Source organism: Lutra lutra, chromosome 1 (genome assembly GCF_902655055.1).
Source record: "Lutra lutra chromosome 1, mLutLut1.2, whole genome shotgun sequence".
Classification (NCBI taxonomy): Eukaryota; Metazoa; Chordata; class Mammalia; order Carnivora; family Mustelidae; genus Lutra; species Lutra lutra.
Window position 1 is genome coordinate 163297831 of NC_062278.1, and position 18778 is coordinate 163316608.

Here is an 18778-nt window from a genome sequence, read left to right on the forward strand (position 1 = left end):
TTGTTCATAGTACTCTTATTTTTTTTAATTTCTGTAGTCACTAGTAATGTCCCATTTTCACTTCTGATTTTAGTAAGCTGTACCTTCTTTTTTCTTGGTCCATCTAGCTAAAAGTTAGTCAACTTGTGGACCTTTCCAAAGAACCAATGTTTGGTTTTCTTGATTTTCCCTATTTTTCTATTCTCTATTTCATTTATCTCTGCTCTAATCTTTATTATTTCCTTCTTTCTTAAAGCTTTGGGTTTATTTTTTCTTTTTCTAGTTCCTTAAGTTGTAAAGTTAGATTGCTGATTTTAGATCTTTCTTTTATTTTTTGATGTAAGCATATATAGCTATAAATTTTCTCCTAAACACTTTTACTGCATCCCATAAATTTGGTATGTTGTTTTCATTTCTGTTTGTCTCCAAGTATTTTCTAATTTCCCTTGTGATTTCTTTGATCCACTGGTTTTTTAGAAGTGTGTTCTTTGATGTCTACAAATTTGTGGATTTTCCAGTTTTCCTTCTGTTACTGATTTCTGACTTCACCCTGCTGTGGTTAGAGAACATACTTTGTATGATATATGTCTTTTAAAATCTATCATGACTTATTTTGTGGCCTAACCTATAGACTATCCTGGGAAATGTTCCATATGCATTAGAGAAAAATGTGTATGCTATTGTTATTCAATAGAGTGTTTTGTATATGTCCATTAGATCTAGTTGGTTTACTGTGATACATAAGTCCCCTGTTTCCCTCCTCATCTTCTCTCTGGTTGCTTAATTCATTATTATGAGTGGTATATTAAAATCTCCCACCTATTATTTCTCCCTCCTATTCTGTTATTTCTCCCTCCTGTTTCTCCCTTCTATTTCTGCTATTTCTCCCTCCTATTCTGTTAATTTTTGTTTCATATACTTCGATGGCCTACCATTAGGTAAGTAAATGTTTGTAATCGTTTTCTCTTCTTGTTGTATTGAAACTTTTATTTATATATAAAGTCCTTCTTTGTCTCCTGTAAACTTTTTTTAAAATTTTATTTATTTATTTGACAGAGATCACAAGTAGACAGAGAGGCAGGCAGAGAGAGAGAGAGGTGGAAGCAGGCTCCCTGCTGAGGAGAGAGCCCGATGCGGGGCTTGATCCCAGGACCCCGAGATCATGACCCGAGCTGAAGGCAGAGGCTTTAAGCCACTGAGCCACCCAGGCGCCCCCTCCTGTAAACTTTTGATTCAAAGTCTATTTTGTCTGGTATGAATATAGTCACATTTACTCTATTTTGTTATTACTTGCTTGGAGTATCTTTTTCCATCCTTTCACTTTCAACCAGTTTGGATCTCAAGTGAGTCTCTTGTAAACAGCATATAGAGTTGGGTCAGATATTTTTATCCATTCTGCCAATTTCTGCATTCTGACCACAGAGTTTAATCCATTGACATTTAAATTACTGATAAAGAGGAACATCTGTCATTTTGTTATTTGTCTTCTCTATGCTTATAGTTTTTTTTATTCCTCATTTCCTGTTATACTGTCTACTTTTGTGCCTAGTCAATTTATTTTTTGTAGTAAAATGTTTCAATTACTTTCTCATTTCTTTTGTGGATACCATGGAGATTACACTGAATATCCTAAAATTATACATTGTATTTTGAATTTATACAAGTTTCTTCATTTGAATTTGCCATACTTTTCCTGTTTCTTTGTATGACTTCTAATTTTTTTGTTGAACACTGAACATCTGAATCAAAATGTAGCTCTGGAAATCAGATTCTCTTTCTCAGCGATTGCTGTTTTTAGTTTCTGTTTTTCTGATTGTTGTAGTCTGTGCTGAGGTTCAGCCCAAGGTATAAATTTAAGGACTTCTTAGGTCTTTTCTGAGCTCTTCCTGGGCATTCAGTCAGTTTCTATTTTTCCCCACCTATGCAGTTGTTTTGAATGTTTTAGTATGTAATATCTGGCTCCAAAAAGGGAAAAAGAGAAAAATGAAAGGTGGCGAAAAGTAAACCAGCTCTTCAAAGTAAACCGGCTTCTCCTGGAAGTCACTTTATGTGGAGGGGGAGGGGCTTGCAACAATGTTGGGAGGTACAACTAATCAAAGCACAGATCTCTGATATTTGGAGAACAGGTCTCTTTTGCCCACTCTGGCTCTTTTGCGCTGTATGTAAACTGCTCCATGAACACATGCACAGCTGCATGCCATGTGGTGGGGGTGGGGGATGGGTAGCTGCCCTGTGCTAAGAGCTGAAACTGACTGAAATTTACCACTATTTACCATTTAAGCCTTCCTCTGGAAGTTGAAAGCCTTCAAAGGACTCCAGAATTCCAATTCTCTCTGATGTATCAGATAGATTCTGCTAGTACAATTGTTGCCTAGGTGGAGGGACAGATTCTTGGTGTGCCTAGTCTGTCATCTTTCCAAAATCATCTAGGCTTAGCTTTTTAATTTTAATTTTTTTATTTACTCATTTGAGAGTGAGACAGAGAGAGCACAAGCAGGAGTAGTGGGAGACTCCCTGCTGAGCCAGGAGCCCCACATGGGACTCCATCCCAGGACCTAGAGACCATGACCCAAGCTGAAGGCAGACACTTAACCATCTGAGCCACCCAGGTGCCACTAGGCTTAGCTTTTTTTTTTTTTTTTAAGTTTTTTTTTTTTTTCTTTTTTTTGACAGAGAGAGAGATCACAAGTAGGCAGAGAGGCAGGCAGAGAGAGAGGGGGAAGCAGGCGCCCTGCTGAGCAGAGAGCCATATACAGGGCTCGATCCCAGGCCCCCGAGACCTGTGACCTGAGCTGAAGGCAGAGGCCTAACCCACTGAGCCACTCAGGTGCCCCCCTAGGCTTAGCTTTTAAGGAATTGCCAAACTGTTTTCAGTGGCAAAATATCTCTATTTTTACATTCCCACCATCAAAGTATAAGGGCTCCAATTTTTCCACATCCTAACCAACACTTGTTTTTGTCTTTTTCTATTACAGCCATCTTGGTGGGTGAGAAGTTGTGTCTTAAGGAGGTTTCCTAACAGCTAGAAATGTTGAGCATCTTTTTATCCATTATTGGCAATTTGTATATTACTGGAGAAATGTCCATTCATATCCTTTGCCTACTTGAAAAGTTGGGTTATGTCTTTTATCATTTGGTCATAGACACTCTTTATATATTCTGGATATTAGTCCTTTATCAGTTATATCATTTGAAATATTTTCTCCAAGTTGGCGGGTGGTCTTTTCACCCTCCTGATGGTGTCCTTGGAAGCAGAAAAGTTTTTAATGTTGTTATAGTCTAGTTTATCTATTTTTTCTTTTGTTGTTTGTGCTTTTGATGCCATAACTATGAAATCACTGCCAACTAAGAGATCATGGAAATATATGTCTATGTTTTCATTATGAGTCTTTTTTTTTTTTAAAGATTTATTTGTTTATTTGACAGACAGAGATCACAAGCAGGCAGAGAGGCAGGCAGAGAGAGAGGAAGGGAAGCAGGCTCCCCGCTGAGCGGAGAGTCCGACATGGGGCTCGATCCCAGGACCCTGAGATCATGACCCGAGCCGAAGGCAGAGGCTTAACCCACTGAGCCACCCAGGCGCCCCTTCATTATGAGTCTTATATTTTTATCTCTTACATTTAGGCCTATGATCCATTTTGAGTTAGTTTTTGTATATGGTTTGAGGTAGCGGTACAATTTCATTCTTTTACATATGGATATCCAGTTTTCTCAGCAAAGTTTATCATAAAGACTATTTTTTCCCTATTGAATTGTCTTGGCACCCTAATAAAAAAGATCCTTAGATCTTACATGTAAATGTTTGTTTCTGAATTGTGAATTCTATTTCATCAGTCAGTATCTCTCCTATCCCAGCACCACATAGTCTTAATTACTGTAGCTTCGTAGTAAGTAGGTGAAATTAGGAAGTGTGAGATCTCCAAGTTTGTTCCTTTTCAAGATTATTTTGGATATTCTAAATCCCTTGAATTGTCACATTAAGTTAAGGATCAGCTATCAATTGTCAACAACTGTAAATCTGCAAAAAAAAAAAAAGACAGCTGGGGGGGCGCCTGGGTGGTTCAGTGGGTTAAAGCCTCTGCCTTCGGCTCAGGTTATGATCCCAGTGTCCTGGGATCGAGCCCCGCATCGGCTCTCTGCTCAGTGGGGAGCCTGCTTCTTCCTCTCTCTCTGCCTGCCTCTCTGCCTGCTTGTGATCTCTGTCAAATAAATAAATAAAATCTAAAAAAAAAAAAAAAAAAGACAGCTAGGGTTTTTATAGCAATAGTATTAGTAATCTGGGGAGGACTGCCACCTTAATGACATTAAGTCTCCCAATCCATGAACATGGGATATTTTTCCATTCATTCAGGTCTTCAATTTCTTTCAGTGATAAGTCTTGCACTTCATTTGTTAAATTTAATCCTTAATATTTTATTCTTTTTAACTATTTTAAGTGGAGATTTTTTGTAATTTCAATTTCAAAAATATCATTACTAGTATTTAGAAATACAATTGACTATTGAATATTGATCTTTTATTCTACAACCTTGCTGAACTCATTTATTAGCTCTTAGCTATAATAGTTGATGGATTCTATGTATTATAGAATATATATATATATATTATGGTGGATTCTATATAATCTATATATATTCATGTTATCTACAAATAGACATAATTTTACTTTTTCTGTTCCAATCTGGATGCCTTTTCTTTCTTTTTCTTTCCCAGTTACCCTGGCTAGAACTTCTAGTACATTGTTGAAAAGAAGTGGTAAAAGTGGGCATCCCTTGTTTTGTTCCTGATCTTAGAGGTAAAACATCTGGTTTTCATAAAATATGTTTTTCCTAGATGGCCTTTATCAATTTGAAGAAGTTCCCTTCAAGTTCTAGTTTGTTTAGTGTTTTTATTATGAAGGTTATTGAATATTGTACTATACTTTTCCTGCATGTATTGATAATTATGTGGGTTTTTTTCTTTTACTCTATTAATATGGTAGTGTATTACCTTGATTGATTTTTGTGTGTTGAATCACTCTTGCACTCCTGGGGTATATATTACTTGGTTATATATAACCATTTCATATGTTGATGGGTTCAGTCTGCAGTCTGCAGTATTTTTTTTTTATGTTCATAAGAGATACTATTCTGTCATTTTCTTTTCTTGTGATATCTATGTCTGGTTTTGATATCAGGGTAATACTGGGCTCGTATAATGAGTTAGGAGGTATTTTACACCCCAATTCTGTTTTGTTTTTTTGAGAGGGGTAAAGAGTTTGGAAGATATTGGTTTTAATTCTACTTTAAATACTTGGTAAAATTCACTAGTGAATCATCTGATTCTGGGCTTCTCTCTTTTTTTTTTTTTACTTTACTACTTCAGTGTATGTATACATATTATCATACATTGCATTATTATATATATTATTTTATACTGCATTACTATACATATTATTATACAGTACATTATTACACATATACATGATATATAAAATGGTTCTATGTCATTGGGATTTTCTATTTTTTTTTGAGTCAATTTCAGGAATTCTCATCTTTTTAGGAATTGTTCATGCCTTTCTCATTTCTGTAAGATTCAATTCTAATGGTTTCTCTTTCATTCCTGTTTTTAGTAATTTGAGACTTCATTCTTCTTGGTTGGTCTGTCTAGCTAAAGGTTTGCCAGTTTTGGTGATCTTTTTGAAGACTGCATTATACTGTAGAAAAATGTGATCAAGAAGCAGAAGATCATGAGCCTATGCTTACCTAAATCAACTACATTATGTTAATTGAATATGTAGGAAGATATTCCTTAAAATGCCTTTAAAGTAAAAGAATAAATTTAGTAGGCAGAGTTTTTGGTAGTTTTAGGAAGACTGAAGAGTGCAGCAGCGAGACAGATTGTATACCTGCGCACTGTCTTCCAATCTGGGAGACAGTGAAACCTGCATTTACCACCAAGTGACATACACATTGGCCAGGGAATTACAGGCTGCTGTAGGAGTCCATGGAGGTCATGTGACCTGGTGGGCTGTCACTGGAGAACCTGCAGCTTGGCTGTGCTACCTCTATTGCTACCCAGCCCTTTCTGGCTGCCCACACCCAGGATCTCGGGAGGCTGCAATGCCAGCCAGCTTGGTGAGCCCCTTAGGGCCCCATGGACATGGGGCTGGTAGACGTGGGGCATGAAATGAAGGCAGATGGAGATTGGTAAGTTTGGGTGGCTAGGTCTTTACCAATGGACTGTGGGCTGAGTTCTACCTTTCTTCTCATCCCTGCCTACCTGGTGTCCTCCAGCTCTGAAGGCAGGGAGCGACATGGGGCAGGAGCAATACCAAGTATCCTGCCCTGGTGGGTTAGGGGGCCTATCAGTGGCCCACACCCCATCAAGCCTCCTGGAGGCAGGTGAGACACAAGAGGGAAACTGAGTCCCAGAGGTAGATCAAATGTGCCTAAGGGAGTTGGCCAAGTCCCCCAAGGGCTACAGCCAGCCCAACTGATGTCTCTTTCATTACGCCCCATAGCATTTGAAAACAGCTTGGGCTCTGGCTGGCTTGGTGGGAAGAGGAGGAGTCCCCTGCAGATGCTTTATGACTTGGACCAGGTAGGTGGACAGACCCCTATCCAGTGATGCCTCCTCCCTCTACCTCCAGCCACAGGAAACTGAGAACTGAGTTTCCAGTGTAGACCTTCCATCTTGGGATTGGAGCCCACAGTTGGACTTAAAGAGGCTTCCTCTGCAAGTCAAGGCCCTGTGAAGAGAGGAAAATGCCTGTGACAAGGGCAAATCTTAGAACAAGCTAAGAGACCTGGTCTCCACCCACCCACCCACCCACCTACCCTCCTACCCATCCATCATCCACCCAACAACAGGCTGAAGTCACACATGCCAGGCACTCTGCCATGTGTTGAGGATATAAAAGAATAAAGGACCTTCAGGAAGTTGACAGTCTAGTGGGGAGACAGGAATTAGGTGACCCCCCCCCCAGATCTTAATACCTGCTGTGATAGGGAAACATGCAGGGAGCCCTTGCCCTCGTGCTGTTCTCAGGCACCAGGACCAGGAGGCTTGCTGTCTCAGGCATTCCACTTCTGCTGTGAACCATGCATAGCCCAAACACACACACAGACCCCACTGAGAGCCACAGGCCCCTGGCTCCCACACACATCAGCAGGAACGAGGAGAGGCACCCATTCAAACGGCATGTATAGAGCACCTACTGTATGCAGGCTGTGCTCGGGATGCTGCTGATCCAGTGGCAAGCAGGTCAGCTGGGTCCCTGACCTGTGTAGCTGACCTTCTCAGGTGAGGAAGACATCATCCCATCATTGCCATCTGCACTAACCTGTGGCTGATTTGCATCTAAAGGGGCAGTACAAGGTGCAAGAGATTACTGGGAGGGTCCTAGTTTAGATCAGGGAGAGAGATCCTCTCCGAGTAAGGGACATTGGAGCTGAGACTTGCTGGGAAGGAGTTAAGATGCAAAGAGTAAGGGGGGCTGCATGCCTGGTAGTGGACAGATGACAGAAGAGGCTGTGTGAGGCCAGGAGTGGGCATCAGTTTGGCAGGGCCTGGCAGGTGGGACAAGGGCCACAGGGAAGTCAGGTTTCGAGCTGGGAAGAATGATCAGACAGGTTGGGCAGGTAGCTATTCACTGAATCCCAGAGGGCTGAGCCAAGGGGGTCTGTGGAACTTCTCTGACCCACGCCCTTGGATTGCAGGTATGGAGGCCTTGGTTCAGAGAGGGTAACAGGCTTGCCCTGGGCCACACAGCAAGCTGAGGGCAGGCTAGGCTCTCAGCAGGATCCTGGTTCCACTAGTTCCACAGGCTTCTGAGGGGCAGATGGGGCTGGCTCAGCCCCCTCACAGCCTGAGTTCCCACTGATTGTTGGGTGTCAAGGCCCTGGGAGCTTAGCACCTTGCAGCTGGAGAAAAAAAGAGTAATAAAAATAATCTGGCCAACGAGGGCTAACTGTGTACCAGACAGTCTAGTTCAGTGAACTTACTTAGTCCTCATGGCAACACTATAAAGTAGGGCTGTTGGTATCCCTGTTTACAGATGAGGAAATTGAGGCACAGGGAGGCCAAGGGTACAGAGAAGGCCACAGAGTTCATAAGGATTAGAGCCAGGCTAAGAATCCAGGCAGCCAAGTCCAGTCAGGCGGGGAGAGATGAGGATTGTAGCTGCAGGGTTTGTTCCTGTACTGGTGGGCATAGCCCAGCTTCTGAGTCCCAAGGGACCTGCATTGGGAGTCCCAACTCCCCTACTTGAGAGCTATAGGCAACTTATTTCTTCTAAGCCTCAGTTTTTTTCATTTGTATGGAGATAGTATTAACTATCTTGGTATTTATGGGGCTCCAAGCAACAGAAAAGCTGACTTTAAGCCATTAGGACAGTCAGTGTTTACTTCCCAAGATGCTCAGAAATCAGCAGCTCTTGGTACAGCAGCAGCATGTTGCCCAATATCACCCTCTGAATGTTGACATATGGTATATCTTGTTGCCTCACAACTCCAAGATGACTGCCAGGGCTCTGGACATCTCACAAGATGGTACCACAAGCAGAAAGGGAGGGGCTGAGGCAAAGATTTTTTTCCTTCAGGAGCCCTCATTTTGTACTGAAGGTAAGTCTTTCCTGGGAGACTAGCAGACATCCCTGTACATCTCCTTGGCCCAAACCACGCCACATGTCCACCCCTGGACCCATAGCTTTCATGAAGTTGTGTGAGGCTGCTATGACTGGTTCTTCCCCAAGGTTCTGCACATGACCGTAAGTGGGGTCTGCTGGCAAGGAAGGAGGGTGACTGACAGTTGGGTGGATGGCCAACTTTCCCTGTGACAAGAAATATGTGGGGATGTCTGGAAGCTGAAAGCAGACCTTGGCTGTGGGGCCACTAGATACAGCCTTCTCCTGGCACCCACGTGGAGCCAGGCTTTTGAGGCCAGTCCTGTGAGTCTGCCTTAGAGGGAAGGGAATCCTCCTAGTTCTCTCACACCCCTCACTGCTCTGAGGTTGGCAGCCAGCCCTCAGTGAGATTTTGAAAAAGAAAGATAAGCACATGATAGGGCATCCAACCCTTCAAAAGAGTGCATCCAGAGAAGAGTACCTTCCCTTCCCACCCTGGCCCTGGTTACCCCTGCAGGTGACCAGTTCATTCCCTGTGTGCCTTTCCAGGCATGTGTGTAGTGTCCAATGCTGTCAGGTGCTTAGATACTTTTCCAGCATCATACCTACAGGTATATATGTCCTCTTTTTTTCTGCTTCATGTTCAAATTGAGACAAATTCAAACACATACAGAAGTAAAATGTACAATGAACCCCCGCATTCCCGTAACCCAGTTTAAACAGTGATCAACTCTTGTCCAATCCTGTTTCATCCAGACCCCTCTCCCTCCCTTCCTACCTGGGCTTATTTGGAAGCAAATCCCAGCCTTGTTCATTACATGATAATTTCAATATACATCTAAAAGAGAGGCTCCCAGGGCACCTGGGTGGCTCAGTCAGTTAAGTGTCCAACTCATGATTTTGGCTCAGGTCATGATCTTGGGGTTATGAGATGGAGCTGTGCTTTGGGCTCTGATCTCAGCAGGGCACTGCTTGGAATTCTCTCTCTCTCTCCCTCTGCCCCTCCTCACCATGCTCACTCTCTCTTCCCCCATTCTCTCTCTCTCTCTTTCTCTGAAACAAATAAGTCTTAAAAAAAAAATTAAAATACGAGAGGCTCCCTACAACCTATCCTTTCTGAAACATTTTTTTTCTTTCTTTCCTCACCCTTTGTAAACCGAAAGTGTGACATGTCAACTCTTGTTCTGTACTTCAGCTTTTATCACTCACAGGATCTTGGATTTCTGCAGGATACTTTTAAAGGCATGAGAAGCTCAAGTGAGCACCTCCTCACACACAGACACCTTCTTCCCCTTCCCACCCAGCAACAGCAGATACTCTTACGTGGGCACTGGACCAAGTGTCCTACCATTTCAGGTGCTGCTTTGTCCTTCCCTGAAATGGAAACACAAGGCTTTTTTTCATAATTAGGATATAACTCACATACTACAAAATTCACTTTTTTTTAAAATTTTTTTTTAAGATTTTATTTATTTATTTGACAGAGATTACAAGTAGGCAGAGAGGCAGGCAGAGAGAGAGGAGGAAGCACGCTCCCAGCTGAGCAGAGAGCCTGATGTGGGGCTCGATCCCAGGACTCTGAGATCATGACCTGAGCTGAAGGCAGAGGCTTTAACCCACTGAGCCACCCAGGCGCCCCCAAAATTCACTCTTTTAAAGTGTACACTTCAGTGATGTGTAGTGAACTTACAAGGCCGCATAGCCATCACCACTCTCTAGCTACAGAACACTTTCATCACCCGCAAAAAGAAACCCAGCACCCATTAGCAGTCCCTCCCCCCCCCCTTCCCACCTGCCCCTGACAACTTCCAGTCTACTTTCTGTCTCTATGGATCTATTCTAGACATTTCATGTAAGCGGAATCCATCATACAACATGTGGCCTTTTGTGTCTGGCTTCTTTCACTTGGCAGGCATAATCTTTTTCTTAGGGTGCATCAGAACTTCATACCTTCTATGGGTGGATAATATTCCCTTTTATGGACAGACCACATACTATGTATCCAGTCATCATCGATGGACATTTGAGTTGTTTCCACCTTTTGGCTATTATGAATAAGGTTGCTGTGAACATTTATGTACAAGTCTTGGCCTGACATATGTTTCTAGTTATCTTGGGTATATACCTAGATGGATCATCTGTTTTGTTTTGTTTTGTTTTGTTTTGTTTTTTTGAGAAGCTGCCGAACTGCTTTTCACAACAACTGTATCATTTTACATTCTCACCAGCAATGAATGAAGGTCCCATTTTCCCACGTCCTCCACAATGTTTATTATTTTTTTTATTATATCTTGAAGGTTTTTAAGGCAATTTTGAGAAATTAAAAACACTTTTCCTAAGAAGTCTTGGATGAAAATTAGGAAGAGGAGGGGCGGGAGGGGGAGTCTTGGAAGTGGAGACCCTGTTTGGTGCAGAAGGGACTTGAAGGAAAGGAGCCACCATTCTGTAGCTTGGATCTTAGCACAGCTGGGACAGGCTGGGAGGGGCTGGCCCAGGTATACTAATACCACCTAATTTATAGAGTTGTAAAGTGCACAGCGAAGTGCCTGGCATACAGTAGGTGCTAAATAGTGGATGTTAGTATTTCACAGAAGAGAGATAGGCTTCAGAGAGGCTTCAGAGAGGGCAAGTTTCCTGCCCAACTACTGAGGTTAGAATTTGTTGGTGGGGAAAAAAAAATCAAGATCCAAAGGAACATACCAATTCCTAAATACAGAATTCGCTAATTTTATTATTGAACAAAAAAGTATCTCAGTAGCCTACAGGTGGCTGCATTTCTCAACTCTTTATATGGAATTAACGCTGTTGTTCTTATACACTATCTCGCTTTTAGTAAACAGTAAGCAGATATTCAATTTGTGCCCACGCTCACCACTCTGATGACTTATTAATCAGGCTTACTAGGACACAAGCATATGCATTACCAGGACCTCCTTGGTCCTGAGTGTCCAACCCTATTTGTCACATCCTTCCACCTGCCTCAGTGAGGTTAGAGTCACACACACACACACACACACACACACACACACACACACCCACCCACCCCAATTCTGGTCTACGGCAGATCCCTGGGTCCCAAATTACAATGATGGGTGGCAGTGCCGGGGTTCAAATCCCCTGCTCCTTCTCCACGGGCTGGTGGGCGCAGGGCCCGAAGCAATGACCCCACCTCCACTCCCCTCCCCCCACCTCCGCTGTCGCCCGCAGGGCCCGCGCTCTGCCCTGGCCGAAGTGCACCGGCAGCGGCGGGACCTGCTGCGCCGCGCCTGCAGTCGCCACACGCGCCGGCAGCGCCTGCTGGGGCCCGAGGACCTGCGGCACGTGCTGGTGGACGACGCGCACGGCCTGCTCTACTGCTACGTGCCCAAGGTGGCCTGCACTAACTGGAAGCGCGTGCTGCTGGCGCTGAGCGGCCGCGCCCGCGGCGACCCACTCTCCATCCCCGCGCACGAGGCGCATGCGCCGGGCCGCCTGCCCTCGCTGGCCGACTTCAGCCCGGCCGAGATCAACCGGCGGCTGCGCGCCTACCTGGCCGTCCTCTTCGTGCGCGAGCCCTTCGAGCGCCTGGCGTCGGCCTACCGCAACAAGTTCGCGCGGCCCTACAGCGCGGCCTTCCAGCAGCGCTACGGCACGCGCATCGTGCGGCGCCTGAGGCCGCGCGCGCACCCCGACGCGCTAGCGCGCGGCCACGACGTGCGCTTCGCGGAGTTCCTGGCCTACCTGCTGGACCCGCGCACGCGCCGCGAGGAGCCCTTCAACGAGCACTGGGAGCGCGCGCACGCCCTCTGCCACCCGTGCCGCCTGCGCTACGACGTGGTGGGCAAGTTCGAAACGCTGGCGGAGGACGCGGCCTTCGTGCTGGGCCTGGTGGGCGCGTCCGGCCTGCGCTTCCCGGGGCCCCCGCCCCGGGCCAAGGGGGCTGCCGCCCGCGACCTGGCTGAGCGCCTCTTCCGGGACATTAGCCCCTTCTACCAGCGGCGCCTCTTCGACCTCTACAGGATGGACTTCTTGCTCTTCAACTACTCTGCCCCTTCCTACCTGCGGCTGCACTAGGCCGTGGAGCCTCCGCGGGGTCCGTCACACTAACCGATGCCCTGGGGTCTCAGGTGGGGCCCGACAGTGCGCGTGCTGGGGCTGCCTGCCCGGACTCCACTCTGAGCACCACGGCGCCCCGCGTTTCCCTGCTTGGCCGGCCCACCGGGGCCTCCATCCCATCTGGCCAGGTTTGGGTGCCGCCCATCTCAGACGGCTGTACACCCGTGCCTGCCGGTCACTTGATGCTTGCTTCCTCTGACTGCGCCATCTGGCAGGCACTCCTCCAGACCCCTGGGTGGGGAAGCATTGAATTACTAGTATTTTTTTAGCTTGTGAGAGACCATTTTGGCGGGGGGGGGGGGGGGGGGGGTCAGCTTTGACCCCAGACCTGTTTGTGGTGCAACAGAGCAGAATGCTGGTTCAGTGCCATCTGTGGCCTCGCCTAGTGCCCTCTTCACCGCCCCTGCCCTGGCACCGGACAGCCGTAGCCCAGGAGGAAAACCCTGTGTCTTTGGGCTCAGGCTCTGGCCATCCTGGTCAGTGGGCATGGCCCTGGAGCCCACCCTGAGCTGCCTTCCACTCTGTCTGTCACGGAGCGGTGCTGCCTCCCCCTGTGGCTGGCCCCACCTTTGATCTCCATCTGGCCAGATCCTAAGTCTTCCGTGTGTGCCCACGGAGCCCAGAGTACCTTATGGTGGCAGGTGTTAGAGGACCTTGGTGAGCTGGGGAGCTCATGTTTTTGAAATGTTTTGTTTTGTTTTGTTTACTTCTGACGTTTTGGAGTTTCTCTGCTTTGTTTTGCCATTTGCTCTGATACTGAGGGTGTCGGATCTTGGGCATCCCAACAAACCTCCACGCCTCAGTTTTCCTTTGCTGCCAAAGGGCACAAGAATGCGGGGTGGTCGCGAAGATCAGACGAGAGAGGTGGAGAGCCTGGCTTTCCTTCACAGCAGCCCACACCGGTGAAGGGCTCTATGGGGAGTGTGGTAAGGAGCAGGTGCACCATGACAAGGGGTGCTAAATTCTGGCTGGAGGTGCAGTGGTGAAAACTCTGGCGGGGGGGGGGGGGCGATGGGAATCTGACCTTTCAGTCTGCCTGGGCTAAAGATAAAAGCTGAAACCAGCTCAGTGGAACCCCGGGCCTGGGGCTGCCTCCCACCCTTCTGTGGGTTGTGGGTGTGTGGGTGTGTATTTGCAGTGTGTGTCAGGCCGCTTGGCAGTGAGGATACCCCCTTGTGGCTTTGGGAAGACAGCCAGCCCTGGGAGTCCCTTAGGAAGGACTGAATGTCCCCCTAGTGACTGTTTGGATATGTGGTGTCCTTTCTCAGTTTCCCTGAATGTAAATCAAAATGCCAGAACTTTGGGAAGACCAGGGCAGGATATGCCTGAGGCTTTGAGAAACAGAAATCAGAGCACAGCTGAGGAAGGGCAGCTTGGCAGGGCAGAGGCCAAACCTGGGTTGTGGTGCCCCCACACCCTGTGGTGAGAGCCCACAAGCCTGGTTACAGGACCCTACTGGCCTGCGGGGGCCAGGCTGGCCAGGGACTGACAGCTCAGTCCCATTCATGCCTCGGCCTTTGCTGATGTTGTTACCCCTGCCTGCAATGGATGCTTTCCCTTTCCAGGCCAGTTCTAGGGCTCCTCCTTCTCAGAAGCCTGTGGAGGCCTTCACGGACGCCGTGTCCATGGGGCCTGCCAGCAAGGGTCAGTGATGGCCGACCCCTGTGGACCTGGGAAGGGGCTGCCCCTGGGCTCCCCGTGAAGACTCACCCTGCTGGAGAGCGGTGGAAAGCCCAGGAGCCTGAAACAGCACCAGGATGAGGGGGGAGGAGCCAGGCCTGTGACACACCGGGAGGCTTGTTCCCATGCTCCCTCGTATACCATACCCACCCTCGTATGCCATACCCACAGTGGGTCACGTGCCATCTCACGGTCAGTTGTTCCACACACTTCCATGACACACACCTTTGTTCCAAGCTCCCTCAGTGTCCACGCAGCCTTTGATGCGACCTGTTTGCTGAAGTTATTTCCCATCCAGTGCTCCCCCGCCCCAGGTCGTCACCATCAGAAGTCACCCTCTGGTTCTGCAATCACAGCACCTGCTGTCATGTCCTTCAGCGCCTCCTGCATCCTGAAGCTTATCACATCCACGCACACTCCCTCATACTGCACACCCCCCATTGATGGCACTTGATGTCACACCCTCTGTTGTGAGTATGAGGGCCACACGCCAGGCCCCGGGGCTGAAGGCCCCTCTTCTCCCTCGTGTGGGCCGCAGGGAATTCCTCCCACTCTGGTGTCCTCTGACCGGCTTCCTCTCCGGCTGGCGCCGGAATGTGTCTGTCCTCTCAGGCTGACTGCCCGCCCCTCAACAGCAAGGTCCCAGCCGGGTCATCAGATGGCCCGAGGAAGACAGGGTCTCACGTGAACAGCTGGACACGACAAGAGGGCGTCTGGAGGGGTGCCCACCCGGGCACCCTTCAGTGATTTATTCTACTAACAGGCTCCCCCAGTTCCTGAAGGAATCAAGAGCGCAAACTGAAGGTCACTTGGCATTTTAGCTTACTGGCAGCTGTCTTCCATTTCGTGGTTTTCCATCTCAGAGCTGAGGGGTGCTGGCCAGCAGCCTCCCCAGCAAGGAAAGGACACTGGTGGATTGGGTTACAAAGACTTGTTTAAAATGTTTCAGTGTTCTTCTGCTGTTTTTGGCTTTGTGAGGAAAATGTTTCCCGGATTTTTGTAGTTATGGTGTTGGTTTTTGTTTTGTTTTGTTTTGTTTTTCAGTTTTCTGTGGTGGCTTTGTCATCCAGGCAGCTTCCTGGGAGGCAGAGTTCCATGATTTAAAATTTTGCTAAAATAAACCCCTGGTTCTTTGTCCGAATGCTGCTTCATGCATTATTCAGCTTGGGGGTCTCAGCCGGCTGCATCTGCTGGCCTCGGCCACTGGCTGCATAGTCTTGGTGGGTGAAGGTGGAGGCGGCCAGGCCTAGAGCTGCTCAGCCTACCAGGCTGCTACAGCACCCCACGAGGTCCTTGGGCCAGGCGTCGGGGTGCGGCCCTTCCCCGCGGGGCTGGGGAGCTCTTCCTGGGGTGCAGGCGCTGCTGTCTGTGGCAAAGGCTCAGTGACAGTGACAGATCATCTGGGTTCTTTTTGCGCAGAACAGCTCCCCCATGGAGCCATTGGGGGCACAGGTCCCTTCTCTCCCATGGCTCCCCCACCCCTAGGCTGTACGTAGCCCTTCTCCACATGGTCCATGCAAGTGAGCCATTCCCTTCTCGGGCAGCAGAATGTTGAAGACACAGACTGTGGACTGTACATTCCAGAGCCTTCCATTCTGGCAATGCTCCCACCACAAGGGAGACTGGACATGACACCAACCCCCGCAAGCCACATCCCTGTGGCAGTAAACACTTCCAGGTAGCATTCCTGAAGGCTCCCAGCGGCTCCATCTGCCACCCTCCTAGAGGTTCCCTCTGGCCACCAGACCTGATTGGCCTGAGCACAGGGATGTTGGGTGTGCAGGGAGTCAGTGTCCCCGAGCAGCCCTCAACCTACATCTGCTAGAAGATGGGGAGAGAAATACTACAGCTTTGGCCCCTCAGGTAGGAAACTATGTGCATCCATATGTTTATCTCCAGGGGAACTCATGGTTCCATTGCAGACTTGCTGCTTTTATTTCATTCATCCCTGAATTATGGGCAATTAGATTACTTTGTGTCCTTTAGTGTTACAGCGCAGCAGTAATATCCCTGCGTACATCCAGTCCTGCCTGGGTGGGGTGTGACCGTCGGGTACTTTCCTAGAAGACAGAGCCACACCCTGACCACACTGTTCACTGCTCCTGGTCCGCAGGAGGCTTCAAGCATGTAAGTTTTACCGTCACTGCGCTCAGGGCACGAGGATAGTTGGGGATCAGGATGGCCTCCCTTAAATGCTGGCAGCGTGTCCCAGGTTGCTGTCTGGGCTGCCGTGATATGCTAACTCATCCCTCTGTTATCCAACATTCAGGGGTCACCCATGTCCCTGTGAGGATTTCTGCAATGCATGTTCCTGAAGGGTTGGTTTTCTTTGAGGCATCATGTACATAGAAACATTCAGGACATAGCAGGACCAACAGATAAACCACCAGAGACCATGCATGTTTTAGGACTCACTCTGGCTGGGTGACTGGTATGAGTTTTCTTTACCTACAGGACCAGCTTTCCCCATGTGCATACCCTCCCGCCTACTTACTGAATGCTCAGGGGCCACAGCAAGAGTGGTGCATGGGGGAGGGGACGCAAAGGGGCTCCTTTCTATAAGGGGCTGGTGGCCACAGGCAGTGGGACCCCTCAGGGAAAACAGGGTGGTGCTGGCTGGCATTCAGGAGCCTTCTGGCCAGTGACACCACTCCAGGTGAGAACGTGCGCCCAGGACGGGGCTGCGATGCTCAGAGCAGCTGTATCCACAACAGCAACAACTGGAAACCAAGCATCTGTCAGAAAGAGGATGGACGAGCTTCGTTTAAATGACTAAACGATTAAATGACCCGCACCTACCATCAGGTGACTTGTAGCAACTTGCTGTTGAAGACAAGAAGTTGCATGGAGAATAATACAATCTTACATCACTAAAAAAAAGAGAGAGAGAGAAGCAAACAATGTATTGTTTCAAGATACCAGATACGAGTGTTAGAAGGATAGGAGAGAGCTGTGGTTACCCCGGGGAGAGGAAGGAAGAGGGGGGCGGCTGGAAAAGCAGCTCCTGGGCAGAGGGACGCATCGGTCACGTGTGTCACTGCACCCCTATTCTGCATCACAGGCATACGGTGTTGTATTTTGCAAATATCAAGTAGGACGTAGCTGTGAACATTGGAGGAAAAGTCCTGAGACTTAAACACACTCTAAGTGGAGATTAGCCTGCCTCCGACCCCAGTGGGAGGAGATCCTGGGGTGTCTGCTTCCTTCTACAACAGGCCAATACTGCCCGGTGCACGGTACACCCGGTTTGCTTCCCACCAGAGCCTGGATGGACAAGAGACCCAGGTCCCCCGACCCCCGCTCCCCATCCCCCGGGGGCAGTCCTCTGCCTCGAGTAGGCTTGAAACCACCATCCTGTTCCTCCCCAGGGGTTGGGGAGGGCTTCTTTTCAATTCTCACCAGGTACCTCATTCCACCTTCTTTCCAAGACAATAGGGCCACTTCCCCACTTACTCAGTGCAGCCCCCTTGGTCATCTTCAGAGCCCCCACACCCTTCTCTCCTAGCAAGGGGGCTATCGTTACCATCCCTGATTGTATTTACCCTCCCAAGGACTCCAAGATGAACTTCTGGTCCCTCTCTCTGTAAAACAGAGAAGTGGGAAACCCTTACATCTCCTGCAGGCACCCTCCTCCAGGGGTGCTGCTGTGACAAATCCCAAAGCAATCCCACCATTCTCTGAATGATTCCATGCTACCTCTCTTTGAAGACTTTGTAATACACCAACAACGTGGTATTAGGCTCCTGTATTAAAATTTCAGAAAATAGGGGCACCTGGGTGGCTCAGTGGGTCAAAACCGCTGCCTTCAGCTCAGGATCGGATTGCTGGGATTGAGCCCAGCGTTGGGCTCTCTGCTCAGCAGGGAGCCTGCTTCCCCGCTCTTTGCCGCCTCTCTGCCTGCTTGTGATCTCTGCCTGTCAGATAAATAAATAAAATCTTAAAAAAAAATTTTTTTTCGGAAAATATTAGGCCTGTTCCCAGGTTCCCCATCTACCCAGAGACACTGATTATTACCTACCACGCACAAACATGTACACACACATGCACACACGTGCACACACACAATTTCCTAATGTACGTAAGATGGGAGCATATCTGACACACTTCTGTCGTGCTTTAAAAAAATCTGAATACACTTTGTAGATTGTTCCAGACCAGCATGTAAAGAGCTGGTTCTTCATTTCTGTGGCGGCCTGGTAGTTCAGGGTCAAGCCGTGGAAGATCAGTGAACAGCCCCCTAGTAGGGGACATAGGTGGTCTCCGATCCTTTGCTATGGCGCTGTAATGAATACAGTTGTCCACATATCCTTATCAGGTGTGTGAGTGCACCCTCGGCAGAACTTCAACTACTGGGAAATGACATTCCTGCTCTCTCTAAACCGCACACCAACCCCTCGAGATTGAGCCTCACCTCATTTT

The 18778-nt window shown here is 48.0% G+C and overlaps 1 protein-coding gene across 1 annotated transcript in view; it reads left to right on the forward strand.

Moving 5' to 3' along the window:
- CHST13 (carbohydrate sulfotransferase 13) overlaps positions 1-15500 on the forward strand; it is a 28561-nt gene extending 13061 nt beyond the window's left edge. Inside the window, exons 2-3 of the mRNA XM_047742881.1 lie at positions 6482-6561; positions 11792-15500. Coding sequence (XP_047598837.1) covers positions 6482-6561; positions 11792-12637 — 926 coding nt within the window. The 3' untranslated portion in view covers positions 12638-15500. The remainder of the gene's footprint in view (positions 1-6481; positions 6562-11791) is intronic.
- The last annotated feature ends 3278 nt before the right edge of the window (positions 15501-18778 follow it).